The sequence below is a fragment of the Filicampus tigris genome, chromosome 19 (genome assembly GCF_054856515.1).
Source record: "Filicampus tigris isolate MCC_2025a chromosome 19, RoL_Ftig_1.0, whole genome shotgun sequence".
In the NCBI taxonomy this organism is placed as follows: domain Eukaryota; kingdom Metazoa; phylum Chordata; class Actinopteri; order Syngnathiformes; family Syngnathidae; genus Filicampus; species Filicampus tigris.
In genome coordinates, this window is record NC_141235.1 from 5,428,062 (window position 1) to 5,455,330 (window position 27,269).

Sequence of the window (27,269 nt, forward strand, 5' to 3'; positions counted from 1 at the left end):
AGCATTCATATTCAAAAATAAAACGGAATTTCTATTTAAAATATGACTAATTAAATGACTCCCTTGTATAGGGGTGAATAGGCGAGTAAATAAAGGTTGCAGAGGTTACCGTTTTCTAGGTCTTGCTTGTCGTACCAGGGCTCTTCCTCCTTCAGCTCGAACTCCTCTTCCACGCTCATGTCCGTCAACATTACGGCGTGTGGCTACAATTTCAAGAATTACTCGAGTTTGTTTCGTGTCAAATACTTATCCAAATTAACATGACGAACGCTGGGTTCAATGCGATTTTTCTTTGAATTTTTTTTTTAGTTTTAAATGGTAACAGCTTGGTGCTCTTGCTAGCTGCAGCCGGTGTATTGGTGCAAGAGCATCACCGGATAACGCAAATTACAAAGTCTGATGCGTCAAGTGTCCAAGTCTTGTTAAGCGACTTCAAACTAAAAGTTTCAGATAATACAGACCGTTTAAATAGGCGCGGTTAATCACTTCAAATGCGTTTTAAAGCGACAGTTATAAGGCTGAATCATTATCCACAACAGTATTGTTATTACTCACGTTTTTATTGGCTTTGGTCATAGAATTATTTCAGCTTTAGATTTTACGTCGAAGGTTTGACGTGAGTTTCCGGTACGGCTGTGCTTGCACAGAAACTTAACGGTTAGCTCGCCGGCACCTGCGGCTCTGAAGGTGCATCATTAACTGTGCACTAAGTACGCACGTCCACAAGAGGGCGGTGCTGCAAAAACAAAAGAAATACATTCTGAAGCTGGAAAGCTAATATAGGAATAGAATAGTATACAACTTCAAAGATTCGCACTCCAGGGAAGTTACATAGGGTATAAAAGAAAAAAATCTAATTCAGAAGATACAATGTAAACTTAGACACCTATACTATACAGTTTGTAATAACTACGTTTTCACAGCTTTTTGGTTTGTACGGTTTGGTAAGGATGAGAAATATTTTTACATACAGTATACAGTACTTGTTTAAATTTGGCTGATTTGCAAAATGATCGCGGCCTCCCACCCTCATTTATTGCATATTTGTTTATTTATTTATTTGTATAAATTTTACGTAAGTACTCGCAGCCTTTACTCAATACTTTGTTACTACATTTGGCAGCAATTACAGTGCCAAGTATTTTTTTGATTAGGATGGCTCCATATTGCCGCACTGGAACTGGACAGGTTCGCCCATTTATCTTTACAGCTCATGCCGGACTCTATCAGGTAGCTACAATAAATACACATATTCTTATATTTTTTACAGTAAAGGGCACATATAGAGAGCGACAGACAACCATCAGGCCCATGGACCACAACACCAGCAGTGACGTTGTGTGCCTTTATAATTCATCAGAAATAATAGTTAACCGTATCCAAACTTTAATCATGCTTTGACCGCAACATGTGCTAAAAATAAACAACACGGCATTAAACTGATTCGAACTACTCGCAGCTGTGGGACGCCGGTTCCCATTTGTCTGTCCTCCATCCGTCTTCCGTCCTCCTCCATCTGTGCTTTGAGACACACGAGAGGGGAACGGCGGGGAGGAGAGGCACATGTCTGATCTGCAAACGCCTCCTTGTTTCCACTCGTTTAAAGGCAAATCGACAAAGTCACCGACAAGCCCTCTTTATTTGATATATTTGTGTGTGTGTGTGTGTGAGAGAGAATGGTATCTGAAGTCTCTTCAAGGGAGAGGAAGTCAGATAAACGCCAGGGAAGGAAATTGAAACATCACACAGCGCAGAGGGGGATGTCTTGTGTGTGTGACACAATGTGTACCCCTCACACACAGACACAAGCGCGCGCACACACAGACATTGTTCCTCTCACTGATATTAACGGTTATGGCCGAATTTGCTGCGTTGCCATGCCGGTTGCCCGGGCAACGAGCATCAGGGACAAGGAGCGTGTAACAGGATTGGCGATAAAAAGGCTCCTGGCGGCAAGGCAACTTTAGCACAAAAACGTCAGCGTGTGTGTGTGTATCATAATTTAATTTATAAAACATTTCTTTTTTTGCTTTTTATGTACATATGCTGTACCGGCACGTTGTGAGGGGAGGCTGGCGTGTTGCCATGGCAACAAGCCTCTTTATGGGGGTATGACATAAAAGAAAGACAAAGGCAAACACAGGCACAAATACATTGTCTGCCTGTAACCTATATATATACACACAGCTGCTATTTTGCAATACTTTAGCATATAAATATACTGTTAGCATTTCATCCATTCGCATTAGAAATAATGCCAGACTACAGGGCTCGATGTCAAATCCTTATCGAGCTACTAGTCAGATTGCTACCTTGTTACTGGATATATATATGTAAGCAGTTTAAGCCATTAGCATGTTAGCATTATATCAATCCACATTACAGATAGTAAGCGATTACAGGGCAGATGTAAAATCCTTACCAAGCTGCTACTCATGTACCATCTGGTAGCATATTAGCCTTTTTTTTTTTTTAAATCAATCTTCATTAGAAATAGTTAACTGACTACAGGGCAGATCCACCTTGGCGTTTCTTTACCCAAGTTGCTATCTTGCTGCATGTTAGCATATCAACTACTAATATGTTAGTGTTTCATCCAGTCATATTAGAATTTTTTTCCAACTACAGGACTAAATGTAAACTATATTAATCTCCCTCAGCACTATCTGTACTTAGATGGCTATCTTGATATGTTAGCATGCCAACTGTTGGCATGCTAACATTTGAGAATATGTTTTTTTTTTTTTTTAGCCACAGAGAAATGGTAAAAATATTAGAAAGGGCTCTAAAAGCACCCACCCGAGATAATCAGAGCAAGGAAGATGACAAACAAATTGGGTAAAAAGACAGCAGGCTAGCCCTTTTTTGCATTGGCAGGGGAAAAACCATGAGACTTAAAAAGGAAATCCAAAAATGTTAATCTCCCAGCCAGGAGCGAGTGGGTACAAGCAAAGTGTGTGAAACGGATGAGTTGAGTTAAGTTCACAGCTCGAAGGCATCGCGGCATGCGGGAAGAGAGATAAGAAAAAATAACAACTTCGAACAAAGATGTCGCTTCTGAATATGGATGAATTCAACTGTTTTTGACCTACTAGCCACCTGAAGGAAGCAGCATGAGGTGGAGGTGGATAGTTTGACAGCACAGACTTCACCTAGGAAGACTAAACATGAACACCGTTAGCTGAATGAAGCAATGCGTTCTGTTGCTATTTTCGTGACGACGGTCATGCAAAAATAAATAGCAAACAAATACAATAAATTGACAAATAAAAACGCTAAAAAGATCAAACAAAACAGAAGAAAAATTCAGAAGAAAAGAATTCAGAAAAAATATATATAATTAAAAACTAATATACATTTGGGGAAGCGATTGTTTTTAAAATAAAAATCAAATAATACCAATCTTGGGAAACAATTTTAAAAATATATACAAATTTAATTCTGAATAATATGTGCAACTGTAGTCAAGAACACTAATCTGCTTGGAGATGGTCTTATGGCCTTTACCATCAACGTGCCTTTCAATAACATTCTTTCTAATCTGAGACGACTCGCTCCTTGGCTTCATCTGGTCACTGTTTAGTGTGGTACACACCAAGTCACCAAACAGCTTGTCAGCCATTAAATAGCCCGATGGACTGATTACAAGTCTATGGACACCTGTGATGTTCATTACACGACACACCTTAATTGAACATGTCCATATGGTGAAATTATTTTCAAGCTTTTCTCGGGCCTGGCCAGGCCTGTTTCTGGAATTTGGTTTTTAAAATAATTCTGTTGAACCACAATTCATAAGCAATGTCTGATTTTCATTGGTTATCTTTCATGACACTTTTATTTATCAGTACCTTTATCAGATTCGGTTCAAATTGGTTTTTTTTTTTTTGTTATTCCGATCGGCCACATACGATTCATGAATGAGAGCCCATTAAGCGGCTGTGCACGTGTATGTAACCCATTCAGAAAGGCACCAAAGCTCACCCCTCTTCGACTCACCTACTTTGGCTTAATGAATGCAAATATATTCAGGTTCATAAATTATATTTTCTATACTATAGTCATGGTCCCCTCCACTGAAACCACACAGACACCCACACCCACACACAAGGGGAGAGAGTGCTTTCTGCAGAGCTCAACACAATTCCCATCCAGATTTTGTGTGTGCGCGTGTGTGTGCACTCTTCCATCCCCTTCTGGTGCCGCACCCTCTGCTCGGTTTAGAGCTCTCCCCGAGCAGCCCCACCACCGCCAGCATCCTCCTCATCCTCTCACGTCACTCGGCGTGTTGTTGTCTGCCTGCCACGGACGCGGACGCGGACGCGGCCACGCGAGGTGGGAAAGGATGATGTCTCCGAGCGGCCGCCGGTTCTTGTGCCTGATCGGGGCCGCCTGCCTGGGGCTGCCCTTGCCGCTGCGCGCGCAGGTACGGTCGCCGACCTCTGATCACATTTCCGTTCACAATGTGTGCGTACAAGAGAGGATGAGGAGCATGATGACGACGGTTGTTCTGTGGCAAATCAATGGAGGGAATGAGGAAAAGAGCAAAACTAGCTTGTGTATTGATATACTTTATTAATGGTACTTTCTATGTATTTGCATAATTGATTTTTTCCCCGTGTTTGTATGCAAACAGTGGATTTAGTCTGTCTGTATGCACAGAACGTCCATTTTCTTCCATACTTCTATGCACACTATATCATTTTTTTTTCTCCTTTTTTTATTTATGTTGACCATTCTTTGTATTTTTACCCATGTCTCTAAGCAGTTTTCCCCATTATGGCATTTATTTTTGTCTATATTTTGATTTGATTTTCTTCTGCGTGTTGGTGATTTTCTTCTATTTCTGAAAGTATGCTATTATTTCTCAAGCCATGCTGTTTATTTATTTTTTGATGCACACTGTCAATTTTCGATTTCTAAAAGCATACTGTCTATTTTTTCTCTCTATTTGTTGAACCATACTGTACAAACATTGTCGGTTTTCTTCTCTTTCATAATGCATGCTGTTAGTTTCTACTATTTCTGAATACGCATGGCCCTATTTCTGTGAAACCTGGCGCGGCGTGCTGCGTAAATCCGCGCAGGTATGGGTTGGACACCAGGTTTTGGTCATTTCGTACAAGCTTTGTTTATTGTATTTTTTTCTTCGCCTTTATTTGCACGACCAATGACAATGGCAGTAAAATATTTTCAAAAAGGGTGTTGTTCACCACTGTGGGTGTGAACACGGCCCATATCATTCACTGTGCCGTGATCCATGCCTGGCCGCAGCATTGTCATTCATTGCGCTTGACCGGTGTGGCAACAGACAACGTAAGCAGGTGCGCTCATTTAGTGACCCGGTGCCAGCGGGATATTTGAAAAGCCACAACAATAATCATCATCATAATAACAATATTGTGATCAATGAATTGATTTCGACAAGAATGCAGAGGGTTTGTTGCCGGTTGACATCCGCGCACGTGACAGTACCTGCGCCAATAGTTGTAGACGTGGTTCCAGCAGGCGTACTAGTCGACTTTCAGGCACCAAATTGTCTTTCCTCCGGGCGCATCTTAACGGAACGCCCAACATGGCACAGAGCGGTTTGCCAAATCGAGAAACGGGCGCCAGTCAGCCTTGTGCCTGCAGGAAAATCACAAAATCAGAATGTGACAGTTTGTCCCACGAAAATGGAGCTCACAAAGTAGTTTTTATTTTCCTCTGTTTCCTAATGTATGCTGCCTATTTCTTGTATTTTTCAATGCATCTTTGTATTTGTGTACACTGGTTGATTTCTTCTATTAAAGCATGCCCAGATTTTCAATTTCTTAACAGACTATTTCTTTCTGTCTCTATATTGTACATAAACTATTTTCGACAATCTAGTTTCACCATTTATTTCCATCTTTGAATACATACTGTCTATTTTTTTTCTTTCATGTTCCTTTGCTATTTATATTTTCTTCTTTTTTTTTTGCATGCTTTTGCCACCGTCTCCTCTCATACATTCTGCGCATGGTCCAATTAGGGTGACTTTGCCTGAGACGCCATCAAAAAATGATCAAGGTATCAATTAATCAGGAGATAACATTCATTTTCGCTTTGCTGCTCGTGTTGTACAAGTGTGCGTGCGTGCGTGCGTGCGTGTGTGTGTGTGTGTGTGTGTGTGTGTGTGTTGAATCATTAGTTTGGAACAGGGTGCAGGGAATTAATGATACCAAATAGAAGGCGGCAGGCAAACAGCTTTCCACATCGTCTCTAATGAAGACAACGGCAGCACAACAACACAGTCAAGACGTTTCTACCAATAAACACGCAAAAGTTTGACTTACAACATGTTTTGACAGTCTGCCTCCCCACATTTCATTTTAATGGACTTTTTTTAAGAGTCATTTTATTTTGATTTATTAATTCTTTATTTGACCAGGTACATTTACATTAAAATATTTGTATTTTTTTTTTAAAGTTGCATTAATTCAATGCAAATGTGTAAAATATGTTTTAATACATATATTTAAATGATTAAAATGAATTGTGTCATAGTTTATTTAAATCGATTATTTCATCGTTTGATCTTATATCAAATTCAGTCTGCCTCCCTTCTGGGAGCTTGCGAAGTTGAACTTGAATCAAGTGCTTGTGTGTGCGCTTATCTGCGTGCGCGTGTGCGTGCGTGTGCGTGGAGGTAGCAGGTGCAAGCGCATCATAGCACATTAGGTTGGTAACGGAGGCGTGTGATTGACATGATTGGCGACATTGCCATCCGTGTTGCAAGCAGCAAGGTTCACATGTTCCTGCTCTCAATCTATTAGAGCTGTGCTGGTATGCGCGTGTGTGTGTACTGTATCGGAATGAAATACTTTTAGCTTTTGGTTTGATGCGATAACGCGAGAATAAAGTACAACATATGTCAAATAAAAAATGTGCTACAAAAAACAAAAACAAAAAGGGAATACAAATGAAAAGATAAAAATCACAAAATAAAGGATACTTCAAATACATATGAAATGATTACAAAGTAGAACATTTAAATGTGCACTCGTCAGACCACAGCATTCTTTTCCACTTATATAAATAGATTTTTTGATTTTTTTTTTTTCAATCTAATTTACCGTTGCCTGTGTGTGTTTAGGTCGTGGCTGACGACACCTACTTAAATGAGGTGCAGAATTCAGGTAGGTGACCCGACGCAGCCCATGACGCTCTTTCCCCCCCCCAATTTACCTCGCCGCCATTTTCTATTCCCGCATTGTTTGGACGCAAGGAAGCTCTTCTTCCTCCTTCCCCTTTTGCTGGAAGCTTTCCCCCATTTTTTAATTCCTCTCTTCCCTTGGAGAGGGGGTGTGCTAGAGAGGGAGTGGGATGTGACGTATATCGAAGTGGGGGGGGGGGGGTGATGGGGGGAGGGCGAGGAGCTTGTAAAGCCATTCACACGCAGTTTGATGTACACCTGCATGTATTCGCCAATGCAGCTGTTAATACACTTTGCGGTTATCGGTGTGTGGCTTTGTGTGGGAGATAAACACCCACGCCAAATAAAATGCAACCCCAAACTAAGTACTCCCCCTTAGTGCAGCCAGTGTGGAGCGTGTCAAATGTGCTTTGTGGCGGGGAAATGGATTATACGAGCAGGGAGGCTGAGTGTTCCCATGGCGATGAGGAGAGGGCTGTTGTCGTGGCGATGATGGAGCGCGAGAATGTGCCCGTGTGTATGTGTTTTGCAGGATGGGGGAGGTGGAAGATTTTTTTTGCCAAGTCTGCTAATCGCGTATTTTTTAAATGTGCTTTAGGATTCATTTCCAAAAATTCACTGTTATTAGTCCTAAAAAAAAAAAAAAAAAAAAAAAGAATTGTGTTAATGAATACACCAAAATTAAAATATAATAATAAAACATGTTAATAATGCATTTTAATGTATTTTCTTTAGAATTTAGTCCGGTATCATGCAAATATCATAGGCTGTATTAGTTTTTTTTTTTATGAATAATTATATTAATTTTGTATCAATCAATATATGCTATAATAATAATAAAACAAAATTATTATTTTTATATATTTACCATTTACTTTAGCTGGATTTTAAATGCAAATTTGACATTGTATTACAAAAGTGTAACAGATATTTTGTACTTGACTAAATGCTATTATAATTATAAAATAACATACGGCTCGCTCACAGACACATTTTGACGAAATGTTTACTTTTACACTCATCGGGTGGCCTGGCACTCAAGATATTTGTATGCAAACATTTTGCAAAACGTGTCCCCTTTAAAGTCAGAATGAACCAAAGCTTGCTCTATTCAAATGTCAAACATAGAGGAGAGGAGTCCGTCGTCACCGCTTAAAAGTTGCACTCGCAATGTACTTTGTTAGTGGAGCAGCCCGACATGAATTAATGATGAAGTACAAGACGATAGCCGAGTGATACGCAAACAGTCGTATTCTAACGGGACACAAGCTGCTATGTGTCTGCACTACAACAACGGACAGACGCAGAGCCTTCCCCTTTTGCGGAGTAGTTCACTAAATCTTCGTTAACTTTGTACCCGAAAACGATTCTTTGTCTCCCCCTGTTTGTGTACCGTCTATTGATCTTCTCTTTTGGTTCTTCTTCACTTGTTTCGCATGGATTCTCTTGCTTCCACCTTCTGCTACTTTGTGTTTGTGTGCGCGTGTGTGAATGCGATAAGACTAGCGCTGGTTGGCGATGCGCGTCCTCCATTAATCACAGTTTAGCTGCAGCTTGGCCTCAGAGCAAACAAACAAAAAACGCTGCAAGAAATGAAAGGACGACTAAAAACCAAGAGGTGTCTCGCTCGGGCACGGAACACTCACGATTTGTCGTTTGGATGAGATTGGTGAAAGGTTTTGACTGGTGCGGCGGTGACAAAATGAATTTTTGAGCTGAGCTAACTTAATTATCTTCGTATAAGAGCTTATTCAAAATCAATAGCGTGCTTGCAATATCCTAGAATGATCCTGATTCATGCACCGATGTTTTTTTCAATGTCATCGACTTCTAATATCTTTGTGTGGGGGATCTTATTCAAAAGCAATAGGCGTCTTGCTCAGGTATTAGAAAAAAATGGCAAAAAATTCAATGAGATTTGGTGATGGCTGTGACCGTCAGAAAAATGAGGTTAAACCTTGACCTGTTTTAACTCTCAGCTACGGAAAACCACAATAAAAAAAAAAATCACGAGGGGTCTTGTTTCATGTGCCGATTTGTTCTTTGATTTGATCTTTTTCAATTTCTTCAAGTTGGCCAATTCATTCCAAATGAAATGCTGTCTTGCTCTGGCATAGACAAAAAAAAAAAAAACGTCAAACATTTTCCAAGAGGTTTGGTAGCATGAAGAAGCCATTAAATGTCCATCTTGGAGTTCTCGCTTTTAATGTCGTCATCCCACCTCCTCCCCCCCCAGTCCCACTGTCCTGCTCCGAGGGTTTCACCGAGCTGGGTTACTACAACGGCACCGTGTCCCAGACGGACTCGGGCGCCCCGTGCCTCAAATGGACCGAGTTCCCCGATTATGTGGTTCAGTACCCCGGCCGCGGCCTCGGCGAGCACAGCTACTGCCGGAACCCGGACCGCGAGTCCAACCCCTGGTGCTTCTTCCGGCAGAACTCAGGTGCCATCGGATGGGCCTACTGCGACTGTCACCAGGGTACGACAACGGCAAAACTCTTCCCTACAACACGTTTGTTTCAAGAGAGCTTCAATGGAGACTTGAAAAACGTCCTTGATATTTGCAGAAAATACGTTCGTTAGCTACATTTGATACACAAATTTGTCTTCGATGCAGACAAAAAGATGTTAGTTTTATACGATAGTTTTTCATCAACAAAGACTCAATCCTGTCTTTGATGTTCACAAATACATTCGTCACATTTGCTAGTTTTTTTTGATTTTTATGTTTGCAAAGGACTTGATACTTGCTTTAAAGGGGCACTGACTTGTTTTTCCCTCTGGGAACGTCTTTGATGTTCACAAAGAGATCTGTTACTTTTGATCACTGTAAATGACTATAAATTCTTTAATGTTAACAAAAAAACCATCAAATTTGTTACTTCAAATATAGATGTTTGACATTTTACAAAGACACGTTTGTTTCAAAGGCTCATTGTTGTCTTTGATTTTTATAAAAATGTAGCTTAGTTTGCTTGAGACTAAATTGTCTTACATTAGAGATCCGTCAGTTTGAAAGACTCAAAATTATTTGTTTACAAAAGAATAGTCAAATTTGTTGGAGACCATTAAAAAAAAAAAGTCATTGATGTTTACAAGGTGTCTGTCAATTTCAGTACTAAATTGTCTTTGATGCTCCCAAAAAGACAGGTTGATTGAAGGTTCTGAATTGTTTTCAGTGTTTACGATGTTAGTTCCATTAAAGGATCTAAGTTTTCTTTGATGTAAACAAAAAACAAACAAACAAAAAAAAGGCTCATTGACGATTGATTGTTGTAATTGTCTTTGATGCTTACATACCTTCAAATGTCATCCGCTAGGTGCCGCCAGACTGGTCGGCGGCTCATCGTCCAACAGCGGGCGCGTTGAAGTGTATCTGAACGGCCAGTGGGGGGCGGTGTGCGACTCTCACTGGACTGACCGGGACGCTAGCGTGGTCTGCAGGCAGGTGGGCTTAAGGTAGGACGCTCCGGTTTCTCAGCGTCCATGTTCGGGACGGCAGACTCACCGGGTCAGGTTTTTTCGTTTGGACAGTGACATCGGCACGGTGTTGCGGCACTCCCACCTCGCCTCAGGTTCCGGCCTCTTCCACTTTGAGCGTCTGGGTTGCCGTGGCGACGAGAACAGTGTGAGCGCCTGCGGGAGCAGGACGTTTGTCACCGGGGACTGTAACCATGGAAACGAGGCGGCCGTCCTGTGTGCGCCTCCTGAAGGTCAGACCAGAGAATTTCACTAGTGCACACATTGTATGTATTGGACAATAACATATCAAACAAGTAAATATTTGGGGATTTTTTTTTTTTCAAAACTAGGTTCATTCAAAATTCCAAATCGTCTCTGAAAAGACATATGTAAGACATCTGAGACTCGAACACACAAGACTGGTGTGATATGCATAACGTGTCATTTACCAGGCAGCGGACCTCCGCTACGACTGGTCGGAGGCGAGGAAGACTTTGAAGGACGCGTGGAGGTCTTCCATGGCGGGAGGTGGGGCTCCGTCTGCGACGACCAGTGGGACGACAGAGATGCGGAGGTGGTGTGCCGACAGCTGGGCCTCAGGTGAGTGCTGCCAAAAATATGATTACAGGCATGCAGATAAAGCAGGCGTGTACAAAATATATGACATCATCAAAAGGCCTGTAATATTTGCTGCTTTCAATTAGCCATTTTTTTTTAAACAAAAATTGGTTAATTATAAAGTACACCCTTAAATCTGAAACAGCAGTTTCAGCTCTTCAGTCCGTCCAAATCAAGTCTTCAACCCAATCTGCTGGTTCAAAATAATTGATGAAAACTTGGGTGAATATAACCTAATCCACGGCGACACAGCTAGTGTGTTGGGAAAACAACCCAGACATTTTGAGCGTGTATGTGTGTGCGTTTTAGCGGCGTGGCCAAGGCGTGGTCATGGGCTCACTTTGGTCAGGGTTCGGGTCCCATCCTGCTGGACGCCGTTAAGTGCACGGGAAACGAACTCTTCCTGGATCAATGTCCACACGGACACTGGGAGCAGCACAACTGCGACCACATGGAGGACGCCGGAGTCTCCTGCAGCCCTTACACAGGCATGACGCATTTGTGCGCACACACACACCCACAATGCTCACACTCAGCCTTAGAAGTTTCTATTTATATCCTTCACACATCAATAAATCATTACTAAGCGAAAACCAGCCGTGGTGATGGACTGGCTGATTAACACAGACAATGCACACACACGATCTGTGGTTGTGTTGTTGCAAACGACGTTTCTTTTTAGGTAAGTAAATATAATAATAATAAATAAATAAACTATAGTATAAGGTTGATTAAGTAAAATAAAGAATACGACAAAAAAAAGGGTAAAATGTAAGACCCCCCAAAAAAGAAGAAAAAAATACATTAAAAAAATTCTGAACTATACCACTTAAGAGGATAAAATAAGTAACAATAAATAGAGTAAGACATTTTACAGCAACAAAATATATAAACACATAAAACAGTCGAAAAATTAAATTAATTCTAAAAAAAACAAAAATACAATTAAATGAAAAAAATAAAAAGTAAACAGTCAAAAAATTAAATCAACAAATTTAAAATGACACAAAGAAATGAAATAAAAACAACATATTTAAAAAAATATGCTTTTTGTAATGTAAGTGTTGTAAAAGTGGTGGCTTGACGCTTTCAGACGGAGTGGTGCGCCTGGTGGGGGGTGACAATCCCTGGGAGGGCCGCGTGGAGGTGCTCCACAACGGCGACTGGGGGACAGTGTGCGACGACCACTGGACGCAACAGCACGCACAGGTGGTGTGTGGACAACTGGGATATAGGTACATGTATACAGAGACTACGAACTGTGTGTGTATATATATATATAAAAACAAGGCAAATTGTGAAAACAAACTGAAAATAAGCAGAAATCTACTGTACTTTTTCTCTCATCTGAGGGGTTACGCCGAGGTGGTGACGGACGGGACGTTCGGCGAGGGAGCCGGTCTCATCCTGCTAGACGACGTCCACTGCGACGGCTCCGAGACGTCCCTGTTGGACTGCCACCACGGCATCTGGGGTCGCACTGATTGCTCCCATGCCGAAGACGTCGGCGTGCGCTGCAGAGGGAAGCCCGAAGACGAGACCAACGACGTGCCCGTCGTCGCGCCGTCCACAGGTGAGGAGGCTGGCTGCACACAGGACACTTGAATAGGTACACCAGTCCCATGCAAAAATAAAAACAGAAACAAAAATCTATTTAAAATAAAAATAGAAGTAAATAAGAATCAGAATAAAAAACAAATTTAAAAACAAAAAATCCGAACAAAATTAAAAAAAATGGTAATAAAATAAAATGTGCATTTCAAAAATAAACATAACAAATACTAAAATCTAAATTAAAGTGCAAGATCAGAAATGAAAATAAAATACAAACAGATTTAAAACAAAGGAAATAAAGAATTAACCAATATAAAAATTAAATATAAAATAAATACAAAAAAACTAAAATATTTCAATATACAAAAAATATGTTCTATCACGTCAAGGTATTATTATTATTTTTTTTATATAATCGTAGGTGAACTGATCTCTAACTATATTACATGTTTCGGTACCATCTTACCGCTACGGGTACCTGAAGGAGACAAACTTAGAGAACGTAGTTCCCCCGCATCATGACCACAGCATGTGCATCAAATGCAGTGCACTGACTTTGTCACTTGAGGTAATACTAGAAGTGGTTTATGATGACATTTTGCTTGCACCTCTGCTGTAGAAATTGGTGGTCGGATTGCGACGTGTGGTCTCGCTCAGGCACCGTAGTGCTTGTGCTTCAAAATGCACGCGCTTTGAGCTTAGGTGGTTGCGTTCTATTAGTTCACCACTAGATAGCATTAAATTATACACAATGTGCCTTTAAGAAATATTACAAATAAATAATACACATTAAAAAGTAAAAATTGAAAACTGAAGCTACAAAAAAAAAGACCAAATACTATGAAAAATTAGATCAAAAATATTAAACACTCATCCTATTGTGGTTGTAGGCTTCTTTCACCTTTGCCTATGAAGCTAATCATGATATTTTTCTTAATATCGTCAGGTCCACTGTTGCGTCTCAACGGGGGCGTCAACAGGAAGGAGGGGCGTGTGGAGGTCTATCTCCACGGGGACTGGGGGACGATCTGTGACTCGGGATGGAACGACCTCAACGCCGCTGTAGTGTGCAGGCAACTGGGCCACAGGTGACAAGCAACATGGTGGCTGCACTTCCAAATGCTAGCTTCAGATTTAGCTTTCAGCCTTTGCTTCTGTAGTTATCTTCCAACCCCAGAATCAAATTTTAGCATCTAAAAAAGGAGGCAACTTTGGAAGCTAACATTAGTCTTCCTTAGTTCTATCTATGGTTAGGTAGAATCTAACTTCAGCAACAGTGGAAGCCAAAGTTGCTCTTCCTTATTAGGTTTATTGTTAGGTCACATTGGAAGCCAACTGTGAAGCCAATTTAATCTAATTTTAGAAGCTAACAAAGGAAGCATTTTTGGAAGCTAATGTTGGTCTTCCTTAGCACTACAGCTAGGTCACATTAGAAGCTAACTTCAGAATCTAACATTGGAAGCTAAAGTTCATCTTCCTTCTTCCCCAGTGGCGGAGCTCTGGCGGCTGGAGGCTTTGGGCAGGGCAAAGGACCAGTCCACCTGGACCAAGTCAGGTGCACGGGAAAGGAGGAGTTCCTGGGCGAGTGTCCCTCGCTGGGCCTGAACACCCTGGGGTGCAGGCGCGGGCAAGTGGCGGGGGTCAAGTGTGACACCTCCGCTGCCTCGACAATGGTTCAAGTACACCACCCGGAGGACAGCTGCGGGGTGAGGAAGCTCCAAAAGGGTGGCGGCGAGACCGAGGCCCGAGAGGGAGGAAACATGCTCACGTGGGTGCAATTCCACTCCAGTTTGTGGTTTTTAGCCATAGCGCTATCTGGTGGCTCCATTGGGTCACTGCATGTTTCTCGTATGTCCGATACCTTATTTAGCTACATTTGAAAATGTACCAAAAAGTAAAAAAAACAAAAAAAAAACAAATCTTGGATGAAAAAAAAAAGTCAAATGAATAAAATGAAATACATTGAAAATAATATACATGCAGATTTTTGGACTTGATCACCATGCTCACCTCTTGTTGCAGGAAATCATGGCCTTGGCAAGCATCAGTGTGGCTTCAGTCCCAAAGTCAAGATGGCGGCCCTCTTTGCAGCGCCACTCTGATTGGCTCCTGCTGGGCCCTCTCGTCCGCCACCTGTTTCGCCAGGTATCTAGAAACACCAGGTGATGAGTGTCATCTTGCTGCTTTTCTAACCTTCATCCTGAACCTCCATCAGGTTTGGAACGGACCCGTCCAGATACGTGGTGCGGATAGGTGCTTCTGAGCGGACCCTGACCCCGGAGCGCGTGGTAGTCCACAAGAAGTTCAAAGGTCAGAGTGGAGGTCACGACCTGGCCTTGCTAAAGCTGCCCGGAGCCCAGAAGGGTCACTGCTTCACCTTTGACCCCAACGTCAACGCCGCTTGCCTGCCTGACGATGACCGCAGCAGCATGCCGGCCGCCTGTGTCGTCATGGTGACCACACGGTGGAGCACACCGGGTGGGTTTCACGGGGCATCAGTTGGATGGTATTGATCATCCGCTAATGTCGGAAGCTAATGTTTGCCTTTGCATATTATAAAGAATTTTGCTATCTTATATTGATGACGTTTCTGTGTCCTAGACTCTGTCCTGGCGTATTGGGTTCCCATCATGTCATCTTGGCAATGCAAGAAGCGTCACGGCGACAGCTTCTCTAGCCACGGCACCGTGTGTGCCGGCAGCCCCCCGGACACCAGCCTGCTCCACGGCAGCAGCGACGGTTGCCGTGGGAACTCCGGAGGTGGCCTGCTGTGTCAGGCCGAGGCCGGCCGGTGGGTGCTGACGGGAGTGGTCGCCGGGGGCTATGACTGCGCGGACCCCTCCTCGCCGGCGCTGTACACGCGCGTCAGTCGGTTCCGCAGCTGGATCGACGACGTCATCCACGCCGATTCACAAAACGTAAGACGAGGGGAAGAAACCAACGACATCGGACATCACGCACACGCAAAACACACACGCCACTCCGAGGTGGCGGTTTGATTGAGGCCTCATTGGCTTACCACCTGTGCCACGGGACCACCAGAGAAAACGTGAACTCTGATTGGTGGATGCCTTGCTTCCCAACCAGAGGCCAAACAAAAATGGCCGATCAGCATGTGCTTTCACATCCTAATTTCAGTTTATGTGGCGGGGTGCTCAATTAGGATTAGCGCTAACTGCTAATTAATGTACAGCTGGTAAACATGCAACAACGTCAACAAAAAAGGGCTTTTCTTTTTCTTTCTTAGCTAGTTCAATATGGGCCGTACCAGTGTTTCTGGCAAACATCCGTTCTCTAGAGTGCTTATACTCATTTGAGTTGGGGCTGAGCTGGAGTCTGTCCCAGTTGAGTTCAGGCAAGAGATGGGGTTCGGAGCACGTTCTGTTGTTGGAACTCAGTCTGAAGTTGAGCTGTGATGACTCAAAATAAAGGCAAAACATTAAAAAAAGGAGGAATATTGTGGCCAGGGTGAATTAAGAATTAAGGCCGGCATAATTACAATATCTGTGGTTGATGAACGATATCGGTCATTAGGACGTATCAGGGTGCATGATTTCATGTTTGTATTTACTAGAAATAGTAAGAATTAAGGCCTGCTTAAATGCAGCATATGAGATTTATAAATGACAATCATTTGGCTTTTGCCTCACTTACCTTTAAGATGGTGATCCATGAAGCAGGCAGGTATCTGGAACGTAATCATGAATATTGTAATAATCATAAATACAAACACTGGTACGGGCCTTTAAATGTGCAGAATTTGACAAAAAGCCATTGAAAGTCTGATTCTGATGGTGCAGGTAGAGTAGAACTAGAGTGTATATGTGTGGACTGTGAACATTTCAATGACAATATTGCTTCTGACCGCTAGAGGACGTCATCGCCTGTTTTCTCTTAATTTTTGAAATTTCTAAACTGTGCTGTAATTGTCTAGACTTTGTGCGTCTTGTGTTGTGACTCATTATGTCGTCAAACACCTTGTCACCGGGGATCACCAGTGTTTCTGATTGTGAACACAACATTAAAGCTTCCATCAGCGGGTCAACAGTGACATTCTGCTCGCAAATCTGTACATAAAAAAAAAAAAAAAAAAAGCTTCCAAAAACAGGCCGGCAAAGGTCCTCCTCCTGGTCCTGTCGTGTACATAATCAACATTTCACTTCTTCTGAACATAATCAACATTAAAGCTTCCTTCAGCAGTTCAACACAGGCTTATGGCGTCTGATTCTGTTCGTTATTAACATTAAAGCTTATGTCACCACAGACCTGCATCCAACAAAATGACAAAGCTTTCACAACTTTTTCTGAACATAATCATAATTAAAGCTTCCACCACTTCTGCTTTTGTTCATACACATTTAAGCTTCCATCAGTTTTGCTTCTGTGCATGAACATTAAAGCACCCACCACTTCTGCATATAATCACCATTAAAGCTTCCACTGTATACAAAAGTAAACATTAAGGCTTCTTAACGTAATCAGCATATTAAAGCGTTAACCACTTCTAAAGATAATCAACATTAAGGTATCCTTTAAAGCTTTCAGCACTTGCAATTCTGTACATAATCAAAATTCAAGCTTCCATCATTTTGGCTACTGATTCTAGACATAATCAACATTAAAGGAATCACTTCTTAACATAATTTGATCAACATTAAATCGTCCACGACTAGCTATTATGTACATAATCAAAACTCAAGTTTCCAGCACTTTTGCTTCTGATTGTGTAGATAATCAACTTTCCATCAGCAGGCCACCACCTACTTTCAACTGCTGTACAAAATCAATATTGAGGCTTATGAACATAATCAATCAGTTTTCACTTTGTCAGAACATAGCATGAGAACATCCACCACCCTTGCTTTTACACTGTACATAATCAACATTAAAGTTTCCATCGCCCATTCCACACAGACCCTTCTGCTTCGGCACATGAACATTAAAGCTCCTACCGCTTCTGCTTCTATCCATAACAATGAACATTCAAGCGTCCAACAGTCGTAGTCTTACGACTTTGGAAAGGGGGATCTTGACATTGTTGGAGCTTTTTGCTCGGTCAAAACAAGAAGCAGGACTGATTTTAAACAGGAAACCATCTGATGTGTGCCAGACGCTGCCAGTATCGAAATCGGTACCTTGATCTCAGGTACGGCACTTTGCTACACCTACAGTTGATGATTTTCAAATCCTGTCAAAGCAAGACCGCTTACGCTTACCAAAATTTGAGCTCTTTCTGCTTGACAAGTCAGTTTCTTGGCTTCCCAGTCAGTGTGAAGCGACCTTTCTCTGACTTGGAGTTCACGGCGAGCAAACCAGAGCGACTCCCTGCAGACTTCTTTGACTTTGTGTGTCTTTGAGAAAGAACAAAAAAAAGCGCTGGGGCTCATTAATCACGGCCACCAGATGAACCAGGGGATTTGTCCTACATCCCGCGGACCGACGTCATAAATAACACCTTTGTCAAAAATAAGACCGCCGCCATTACTCAAGATCCGAGAAGGGAAGCAGCGAGTGACGAAGAAACCGTCGAGTGGTCGAGGCCTTTTTATTTAGGGGATTATTTGGATTTAACAGGATGACAGACAAGTATGGAAGCCAAATTATACACTGTTGCTACTATTACCTCTGCCAGAGATGTCATGTGATCTGTAGTTTGTTGTCGGATTCAGAGTGGAACCTTGATTTGAAAGACAGTGTCAGCAGACATTTAAGGATGATGTATTACGGAAAATCAACTTTTCAATATCTTGCACACACATAATTCTGTCTGGAGTGTAAGACCACTCAAAGTGTGAAATTAAAACAAGCAGTAAATCGTTAGCGAGCTGCCTAGTTTGGAAAATCTATCAGTGCTGCGGCAGTGGGGATTGTGTCAAAGTCAAAAGGTAAGCAGAGCTGCATTAGCTTCTCATCATTGTCTTCTAATAATGTTTAGCTAAATTGCAGATGTGGTAGTGTTGGATTTTTGATTTAGTGATGTTACGCGCCACACAGCTAGATTAAGAAGTGCTTGGTGATGAAATGATGTATGTGATAATCCAATTAAATCTCTATAATGCATGTCAGGGGACGTAAAAAATATTCCTGTAACTCTTGATCATTTGAAAAAAGAATGTCGGACATGTTAATACAGCTAGGATTTGTTTTAAAAGTTGAAAAACTGCATATGTCTCCATACAGTAATGTCTAGAGAAATAAACTCCCAATTACTGATTTAGAGCACAATCTGTCTCAATAAAAAGTGGTAATAAAAGGTGGTCTGGAGGTCAGAAGGACTCCACATGATTGAAAAGACCACGCCGAGGCGGCGCAAATGAGGGGGACGGGTCTGGAGCGGGGTGCTGAAATAGTATTTTTATTAAATACTTTCAAGATCCAAGTCTGAAGAATAACAAAGCTAAGGATGAAGACCAACTAACACTCAGACAAACACTTTTATAGTCGTCAATTCAAATGGTTGTTATTTCATTGTACATCATGATCATGCAAAAAAAACTCCAGCATCCGCGTGAAAGCTGGGTAAGGAAAAGTAAGGGAAGGGTGGCGGAGAGAGTGGAAGGGGAAGGGGGGGGAAAAAGCGCAGCCCAAATATCATACCATAAACAACGCAGGGGGAAAAAACATCGAGGGCCTCATACCAAGCGTCGGCTCCGGCATCCTTTTTTTTTTTTTTTTTTCCCTTCGGTTTGTTTTTTTTTTTCTGATTAAAAAAAAAAAAGGTTATTTTTCATGTCACCTAGTCACATTCGAGATGGAGGAAATCTCAAAAGATGCAAGTATCGTCATCGTCATAATATTAACACTAGTAGAGCTCCATCCTCATTCAGGTAGGTACATGGTAGAAATGCGTAACTGAAACATGCATAATAATAACTAGTGCTCTTGCTCGCTATATCTCTTTTAGAGACCCCCCCCTCCCCACACACCTCCAGAATTGAGCAGGCACGATTCATTTTAAAACCACCAGGGGGCGGATTCTAGGACGCAATCGTAATTAAATCCGTGCATGTGTGTATATGTGTGTGTCACGTTCACTTCCTTGCCTCACTTCCTGCGGATCACGTGCAGAACTCCAGCTTGGCAACTCGGCAAATAACTAAAAACATAATAAAATAAAAGGAAACGACAAAAAGTTGACGGCCGACGACAAAGAGTAGCAAAAAAAAAAAAAAAAAAAAAAAATTAAATGGTGGCAACATCAAAGGTAGGAGGGGTAGACAGGCACAAAGTTGTGAGGAAAAAGAGCACACAACAATGTGGGCGTGGCTTAGTGCAGATGAGGCTGTGTCGATCACAATGTCTCGGACCGGTTTGGATCACGACAGGTGAGGCTGGGAACACATAACATTGTGGCGTGGTGGTGCGGATCACAACATTTTTGGGCCAGTGTGGATCACAACACTGTGGGGCGGGTGCACCTAACGTAGTCGGGTGGCCGGGGACCGCGCAACGTTGTAGGGCGGGTGATGATCACAACGTTATGGGATGGGAGCAGAATCCCACATTGCAAGGCGCTGCGGACCACACGTGTGTTAAGTACAAATCACAAAAAAAGTGAGATGGGTGTAGATAAAACATTGTGAGGGACATGACATTGCGGTAGCGCGGATCGCGCAACATTGTGGGATGGGGGAAGATCACAAAATGATGGTGCGGTTTGGCTCACACAACAATGAGGCCGTGAGGACCACAACGTGATGGCGTGGTTTGCATTACACAAAATAGTGACGTGGCGTGGCCAACACAATGCTTGTTGTTGGGGGCAGTACAGACCATACAACATAGTGGGGTGGGCGTGGTTCACATTATATGGTGGGTGTGGCTCACACAACATTGTGGGGCGTGTGCAGATGACATTATTGGAGCGGGTGGAGACCACACTACATGGTCGGGCGGATACGTTACACAGCACCAGGCGTGCGTGTTGTATGTATGATGTTTAAAAAGTGGCGGGATGCAAAGTGTAGGGCCGCCGAAAACATTAAAAAAAAAAAAAAAAAATCAAAATGAAAAAAAATGGAACCTGCAAACTCTCGAAGGAACAATTGTGGTGCACAGGATGCATGTACATATGATACACGTTTCTACATACATCTACAGTATACACACACTGTATTTACACAGTGAGAAGCAACAAACCAGGCCCCAACAGGAAAAATACGGACAGGAAGGCAAAGGGCGGACGTACGAGGACGAGGCGGTCTGTGCACGCATGCAATCGCCTCACGTGAGGCGGCTCCCCACTCTCCCCGGTGCGCCCCCCCCCCGCACTGCTGCATACGGACAAGACAGGACAGGACGTGCGCAGGAAGCGATTTTAAACTCACGATAAAAATCCCTCTTCTGAATTTATTTGATTTTTTTTCACTTCTAAAAAGTGCTTTCCAAAACAAAGCCGGTCGGACAAAAAAACAGGAGGAAAAAAAAGAAAATAAAGCGAGGTAAAGGCTCGTCACAGGACGCTAAAAACACAACACGAGCTTAAATCGGCTTTCCAAAGTGTGGGGAGGGGGGGAGGGGAAAACGGGCAAAACACGTAAAAAGCCTAAAGTTCTACACTTTGGTGCTTCATGATATCAAGTTTCGTCGTCACCCCGCTCCGACTCGTCCGCACGCTCCCTTCGTTCTCTCGTTTTCGTAAACCTGCGGGTCACAAGCGCTTTTCATGCCGCGACAAAACGTCAACGTCTCCGCTCCCCCCTCATCATCACACAGACAAGATAAATGCTTGCTGGGGTTTTGGTGGTTTTCTGGAACATCTAAGTCATAATTTACACAGTATATTCATAACTCATACTCATAAACTGTCACAAGTGTAAGTCGCCTCCTCCCCCGCGACACCTCGTCCGGCGCGGGCGGGGCTGAACAAAGACGGCCGCCGAGGGGAGGTGCGGGAGGGCAAAGACGCGCCCTCCGCGGTCAGGCGGGCGCCAAGATGCATGCATCACATCCCACATGGGGGGAGGGGGTGGCGGCGTAGGGCGGGCGGCAGGGGGGGCCGGGCGTTGTCTTGTGCTCGGCCGGCGCCCCCCCGCGGGGGTCAAAGGAGGAGACGGGGGGGTGTTGGTGGTCGCGGAGAGGGATGCCGTCTGGCCCGGCCGGGCTCCTGGCGCTAGCCGATCCACGCGGGGGGGTCGGGCTCCCCAAACACACTCGCCGGAAAAAAACTGCCCCCCAAAACGCCTCCACCGACACAGTGGAGGCTCAGGACCACTGAAGAACAAATGACACCAGGACGCAACGTCACTTTGTAGTATTAAGAAACAAAGAAACAAAAAAAAATTGAAAAAGGCAAATGCTAACAATTAGGTTTTCAAACCATGGTTGGGGTTTCAGCTCAAGCTTAGGCATTTAAAAAAAAAAAAAAAAGTTAGGATTTCAAACTATTGCTTGGATTTCAAAGTAGGGTTAATAATTACGATCATTAGCTGCTAGCCACTCACACTGGCGAGCTTGTGGCGTATTATACAATTTTAAATCAATGACAGCGTAATTATTAATTTTTCAGCGCATTAAATCATCATTGGAACATGATTTCGGGATGGCGTCGCGTTAATGGTAATATGAAGTCCGGTCAGGCCAGCCTGTAGCACGGCCTTCTGATTAATATTGCCTTCGTGGAATACGAATTAAGCAGAAAAATCCATCCGTTTTTATCCATCCCAGGGGGCGGCCATTTTAACATTATACCGCCCTCTGCTATCGACTGAAAATGACATCACAGCAGTTCCCATGGGCTCAGCTTGCGAACGTCACATGACCGGGTCATGACGGTCGTTAGCTGAGCCCCGAGGAACTGTGATGTCATTTTCAGTCGACAGCAAGTGGCAAAATGGCTGCCCTCAGAGATGGATAAAAATGGGCGGATTTCACTGCTTAATTCATATTCCACAAACAACAGATTGCCGTGTTTAGACTAGTACGGACGCATAGAACATATTAGTCTGAAGATTTTTTTTGACTTGACTTCCGTTTTAAGTGAAAAGCATCAAATAAAGACGATGCCCAGTGAAAATATAAAGTTTTGACATCTTGGGTTTAGTTCCCATTTAAGTAAAGTGTAGGCAAGGTTCCGCGCGGCGTACCTGATCACTGTAGTGGCGCGGCGGGCGCTCCCGAGCAGTGGAAGTGAACGTTGAGCCACTTGCCGTCGCGGCGGTGCCACACGCGGGTCTCCTCCGATTGGCTGGAGCGCGGACGGCCGCCCGAGTCCACGAACTGCGTGAGGCGGATGTACGCGATGCACGCCGCGTCCTCGCCGATCAGGTGCACGTGCGGGTTGAGCAGGGTGGTGTGGACCGGCTTATTGTTCTTGCTCAGCACTGCGCCGCGCCGGACAGGCGGGGATCAAACACACGGCAGGGGTTGTTAGTGCTGCTCTCAACTAGTGGCGGCTAAACATCAAGGACATTTTCAAACGATGACGTCCCAAGAGAAATAATGATACGAGGCTAAAAACAAAGACAGACTTCTGTTAAAGGCGAAACAGAGTAAGGTTTCAAGACAGTATCGGGGTTGTAAAGTAGGGTTTCAAGAGCATCGTTTCAAAAGAGTGTGGCCTCACAATTTTCAAAGTAGAACTTGTGAAAGTCCATGCCCTCCACCAGGTTGCCCAGAGCCTCGGGTTCGAAGGAAGTGAGGCCGGGATCGCAAATCCTCCTGCGCGGGGAACGAGCGGGACCGACACCGTCAAGAGGTGTGACAATCAAGAGACGGCGAGAAGTAAAGCATCAAAGCGGGGCGGGCACTCACGTGTAAGCGTCAAAGTCGCCGTTGTTGATGGCTTCGATCAGCTGCTCGGTGATCTTGATGATCTCCTGCTTGCGGGCTGAGGATGCGGCAGACGGAGAAAGGGAGGGGGGGGGTGATTGGGGGGATGGGGTGAGGAGGGGATGGGGTAGTCACAGACCGGGTCACCAATGCTAACAAGCAAGCTTAGCTGAACGAGCGAGACACCGGCAACTGAATACGATCTCTCTCTCTCTCTCTCTCTCTCTCTGCAATGCGCCGTCTGTCAGTTGGTCATCAGCAGGCAACACTGACAGGGGGCGCCACCGTACTTCACAAATGCAGACGCCAGCAAAGGCTACTGGAACTGGTCGGCGAATGGACACAATTATTTGGACACTCCTCGTGATCAATGATTTGATTCATCAATCTGAAGTTGGACAAGAAGCCTGAGTGGCCCACACAAATAAAGTGAATTTATCTTTTCAGACAATTGCATGCTTCAAACTTCCTGGGACCGGTTATGAGAAAAGGGTTCAAGTCTGGGTTAGGTTTCTAAATTTATGAATTTTAAGCCTGGGTTATAGTTTCAAACAAGGAATTTCAACAGTAAGAGTTAGAGTTTGAAATTAGGATTTCAAGCCTGAGTAAAGGTTTGAAGTTTCAAATTTGGATTTCAAAGCAGGGTTAGGAAGTATGGTTTTAAGCCAGGGATAGGTTTCGAAATAGGGTTTCAAATCAGGGCTAGGGTTTCAAAGTATGGTGTCATACCTGATTTAACATTTTTAAAAAGGGTTTTGGTTTCAAGCCAAGGTTGGGGTGTGCACTCACATTTTGTGTTTCAAACAAGTTAGAGCTTCAAATAAAACTTTCAATCCGGATTAAAGTTTGAAGTTAGGGTTTCACATTAGGCTTTCAACATTACTAGGTTATGATTTTAAAAATATGGTTTCAAGCCCTTTTTTTTTTTTTTTTTTTGGCGCATTTGTGTATGTGTTCCCCACAGGGCAGGGTGCAAGATGCTCTTCTGCTACTTGATGGAAGCTTCAGACCTGGCTAAGCATTTTAAATGACTGTTTCCAACCAAGGTTACGGTTTCAAATTGGGCTCTAGTTCAGTTATTTCAAAGCATGACCTGGTGAGCACTGCAGTGGCCAGCAGGGGGTGGAGTTAGTAGCGGCGGGCTGTTAGACAGGCAAGGTGGTCGGTTAGTGTCTGATGTGCTCTTACTCTGCTTAACGTTGCTTTGAGCAGCGGCAGAGTTGTTGCCCCCTACTGGAGCGGTGTTGACGGCGGCGGCGGCGGCGGGCGCGCAGGACAGTTCTGAGTCGCTGTTGCCCGTGCTGTTCCAAGCCATGCGCTTTACATCATGCGGCGGTACTGAAACAAACAATGGATGGTCAACAGCCACACATGCACGGGAGGATGGAGACCGGCGGAAGGTTATGGAAAACACTTGAAATGCTCATTTCATGCTGTTAAAAGCAAAACAAAGATTTGTTCGAAACAAGCGGGTGCACAGGAGAACCATTTGTCCTTTCCATTTTCAATGGGCAATTAAAAGTCCAAATGAGAACAAGGGACTGATTATATTATTTGTTTCTCGAATGATGAAACCTGTCATGTTTTCCTTTTTACATGTTCAATTAAAACAAAAAATGTCATTTTCATTTGCCAATTGAAAGAACAAATGATACGCATAGACCGACTGGGGGGGGGGGGGGGGCGGTTGGTTGGAGATGGCAGCTGGTAGCGGGATGAGCGCAGCTCCGATTATGACGTGCAAGTCATGTAACTGCTGGCCCTGCGCACTCTGCTCTTAGCGCTTGTGACGATGAAACTGTGTCCTCTGAGGAGAAAGGACAGACGGAGATGATGGCGTTGCCTGCGGGTAAGGGGGCACCTTGGAGGGGGGAGGGAGGGACGGAGGGGGACGTGTATCGTGCAGGTGTTTCTGACAAGAGGGGGGGGGAAAGATTAGCAGGGAGCCTTCAGAATACAATAGAGGTGAGTTACAAGATTAAGGCTATATCCTAAAATAATACTACGACGCAGGCAGGCAGTCCAGTCCAGTCCAGTGCATGCCAGTGCAGCAGGTGGTGCTATAAACCACAAGTGTAAGGCCATTATAGTCAAGTGAGGAAAGTCATGCACGACGATACCAATCGAGAAACGAAGGATAGGGAAAAGTTGCTTTCGGCAACCAAGGCGCCGTTTTTAACTTTCACTTCTGTACACTACATAGTTTATAAATAATACAGACTTCCTGTCAGTCTGCTCCTGTCAACTTTCTAAAATTGACCTGCCGGTGTGGTTATGAATGTGAGCGTGAATGGCTGTTCATGTGGGCCGTGCGATTGGTTGGCCACCAGCCCTGGTGTACCCCACTTCTCATTTAAAGTCAACTGCTCCCTCGAACACAGGTACAGAAGACGGATGGCAGTCATGAATATGATATGAAGTACGCCTGGCAGCAAGTGACCAGACAAACAATAGTATTTATGGTATGTATCATCCCTAAAAGGTCTTTCTAAAAAAAAAAAAAAAAAAAAAAAAAGAACAAATACATTAAGTAAGCACATATTAACAGTAGCAGAGCGGTTGGGGGGAGAGAGTTGTGGAAAAAGTGGGTGTGAAAAGGTTCCTGGGCACGCGGTGCAAGGTGGGGTGAGGACGTCGTCCAGCTGGAGCTGTCATATTAGGAACAAGGGGGGAAAATGCAGTGATCACACAACACACACACACACACACACACACACACACACACACACACACACACACACACACACACACACTTCAGGGTTCCCACAGTGGCCGTGACGGCTTCAATTGCTTTGTGTTAGGAGTGTATGCCACAGCTGAGAGTACTCAGTAGCGCAGAGGGTCTCAACACAAGTTAGGGACTTAACGTCTACCCCTGTCCCCCCCACCCCCCCGCAATATAATTTTCAGGCAGCCACAGTTGGTCAAGATGACATTTCATGACACGATTTGGGAACACGTTGACACCGCCAGAGCGGATCGGGCCTCGGCTGGAAAATCCAATTATTGTATTCCGCGCAGCGAAGAAGCATGCGGCAGCACACATGACTACTAGAGTCAATGCGTACATTTTTGCTTGATCAAATCCAAATGATGACGTCAACCGCCAAATGTATTAGGTGAGGATTTCACCATCAGTCTTTGTCATCCAAATCGTAGACCGCTTGCCAGCCTAGTCAGGTTTACTCAACTATCACATTTATTTCGCAACATCAAAAGTCTCTTTGTGAGGACGACGCAATCATGATTGATCACAGGGTTCATACACCATTTCCCCAAATCAAGCTCAGTTTTCCAGCTTTTTACGGTGCCCAAATGACATTAGCAGGAAAAATATATATTGTTTTACTGTATCGCATTAAGACTGAATTTACACTAAACGATTCATGTGACAATTTCGATTTTTATTTTTTGCTCTCAAGTGGCACTATTGCGATAAGCTAATGTATCAGGTATCTGTCAAAGTGAGTGTAGTGTCAATGCACAGATGGGTGCCACATACACACCCATGTAGTGGCAAATAAAACCAATAAACGTTTTAGAACACCTGCTGTAAACGTGAACTACACCAAAAGCATAGGCCGTAAAAGGTGGCGTAAATATGCAACATTAGAGATGAGACAAGAGTCAAGCTAGGCCAACTAAACGTTTATGACTTGTATTGTTTATGTTTTAATGTTTACTTCTG

General features: G+C 43.6%; 3 protein-coding genes across 20 annotated transcripts in view; 1 reads left to right on the plus strand and 2 right to left on the minus strand.

Annotated features, from left to right (window-relative positions):
* LOC147129096 (cerebellar degeneration-related protein 2-like) overlaps positions 1–10,839 on the minus strand; it is a 17,460-nt gene extending 6,621 nt beyond the window's left edge. Inside the window, exons 1-3 of one of the 3 annotated variants that reach the window (XM_086016574.1) lie at positions 10,478–10,839; positions 5,476–5,628; positions 110–203 (exon numbers count right to left, since the gene is read on the minus strand). In XM_086016574.1, the coding sequence (XP_085872700.1) occupies positions 110–203; positions 5,476–5,577 (196 nt within the window). In that variant the 5' untranslated portion in view covers positions 5,578–5,628; positions 10,478–10,839. Of the gene's footprint in view, positions 1–109; positions 204–555; positions 691–5,475; positions 5,629–10,477 lie in introns of those variants that run through there. The other 2 variants (XM_086016575.1, XM_086016576.1) reach the window with 2 other exon arrangements.
* On the plus strand, positions 4,166–17,016 carry LOC147129097 (neurotrypsin-like). The gene is made up of 14 exons (XM_086016571.1): positions 4,166–4,426; positions 7,118–7,160; positions 9,414–9,656; positions 10,498–10,636; positions 10,712–10,890; positions 11,092–11,239; positions 11,567–11,745; positions 12,351–12,492; positions 12,610–12,830; positions 13,758–13,899; positions 14,301–14,579; positions 14,834–14,956; positions 15,027–15,289; positions 15,413–17,016. Exons 1-14 carry the CDS (start codon positions 4,346–4,348, stop codon positions 15,808–15,810), a joined length of 2,580 nt encoding a protein of 859 aa, XP_085872697.1. The 5' UTR covers positions 4,166–4,345; the 3' UTR covers positions 15,811–17,016.
* A 2,134-nt stretch (positions 17,017–19,150) lies between these two features.
* Positions 19,151–27,269, minus strand: part of LOC147129098 (calcium/calmodulin-dependent protein kinase type II subunit gamma) — a 36,235-nt gene continuing 28,116 nt past the window's right edge. For 8 of the 16 annotated variants that reach the window (XM_086016554.1, XM_086016550.1, XM_086016557.1 and 5 more), the window contains 5 exons: positions 24,770–24,919; positions 23,564–23,639; positions 23,376–23,470; positions 22,897–23,133; positions 19,151–22,024 (listed from right to left, as the gene is read on the minus strand). In XM_086016554.1, coding sequence (XP_085872680.1) covers positions 22,901–23,133; positions 23,376–23,470; positions 23,564–23,639; positions 24,770–24,919 — 554 coding nt within the window. In that variant the 3' untranslated portion in view covers positions 19,151–22,024; positions 22,897–22,900. The remainder of the gene's footprint in view (positions 22,025–22,896; positions 23,134–23,375; positions 23,471–23,563; positions 23,640–24,769; positions 24,920–27,269) is intronic. The other 8 variants (XM_086016562.1, XM_086016556.1, XM_086016558.1 and 5 more) reach the window with 1 other exon arrangement.

Bases quoted from the DNA above. Each gene is read 5' to 3' on its own strand.
- LOC147129097 (XM_086016571.1), top strand. From the start codon at position 4,346: ATGATGTCTCCGAGCGGCCGCCGGTTCTTGTGCCTGATCGGGGCCGCC. The intron at 9,657-10,497 runs GTACGACAACGG...GTCATCCGCTAG, and splicing joins CTACTGCGACTGTCACCAGG to GTGCCGCCAGACTGGTCGGC. The intron at 14,580-14,833 runs GTGGGTGCAATT...CTCTTGTTGCAG, and splicing joins GAGGGAGGAAACATGCTCAC to GAAATCATGGCCTTGGCAAG.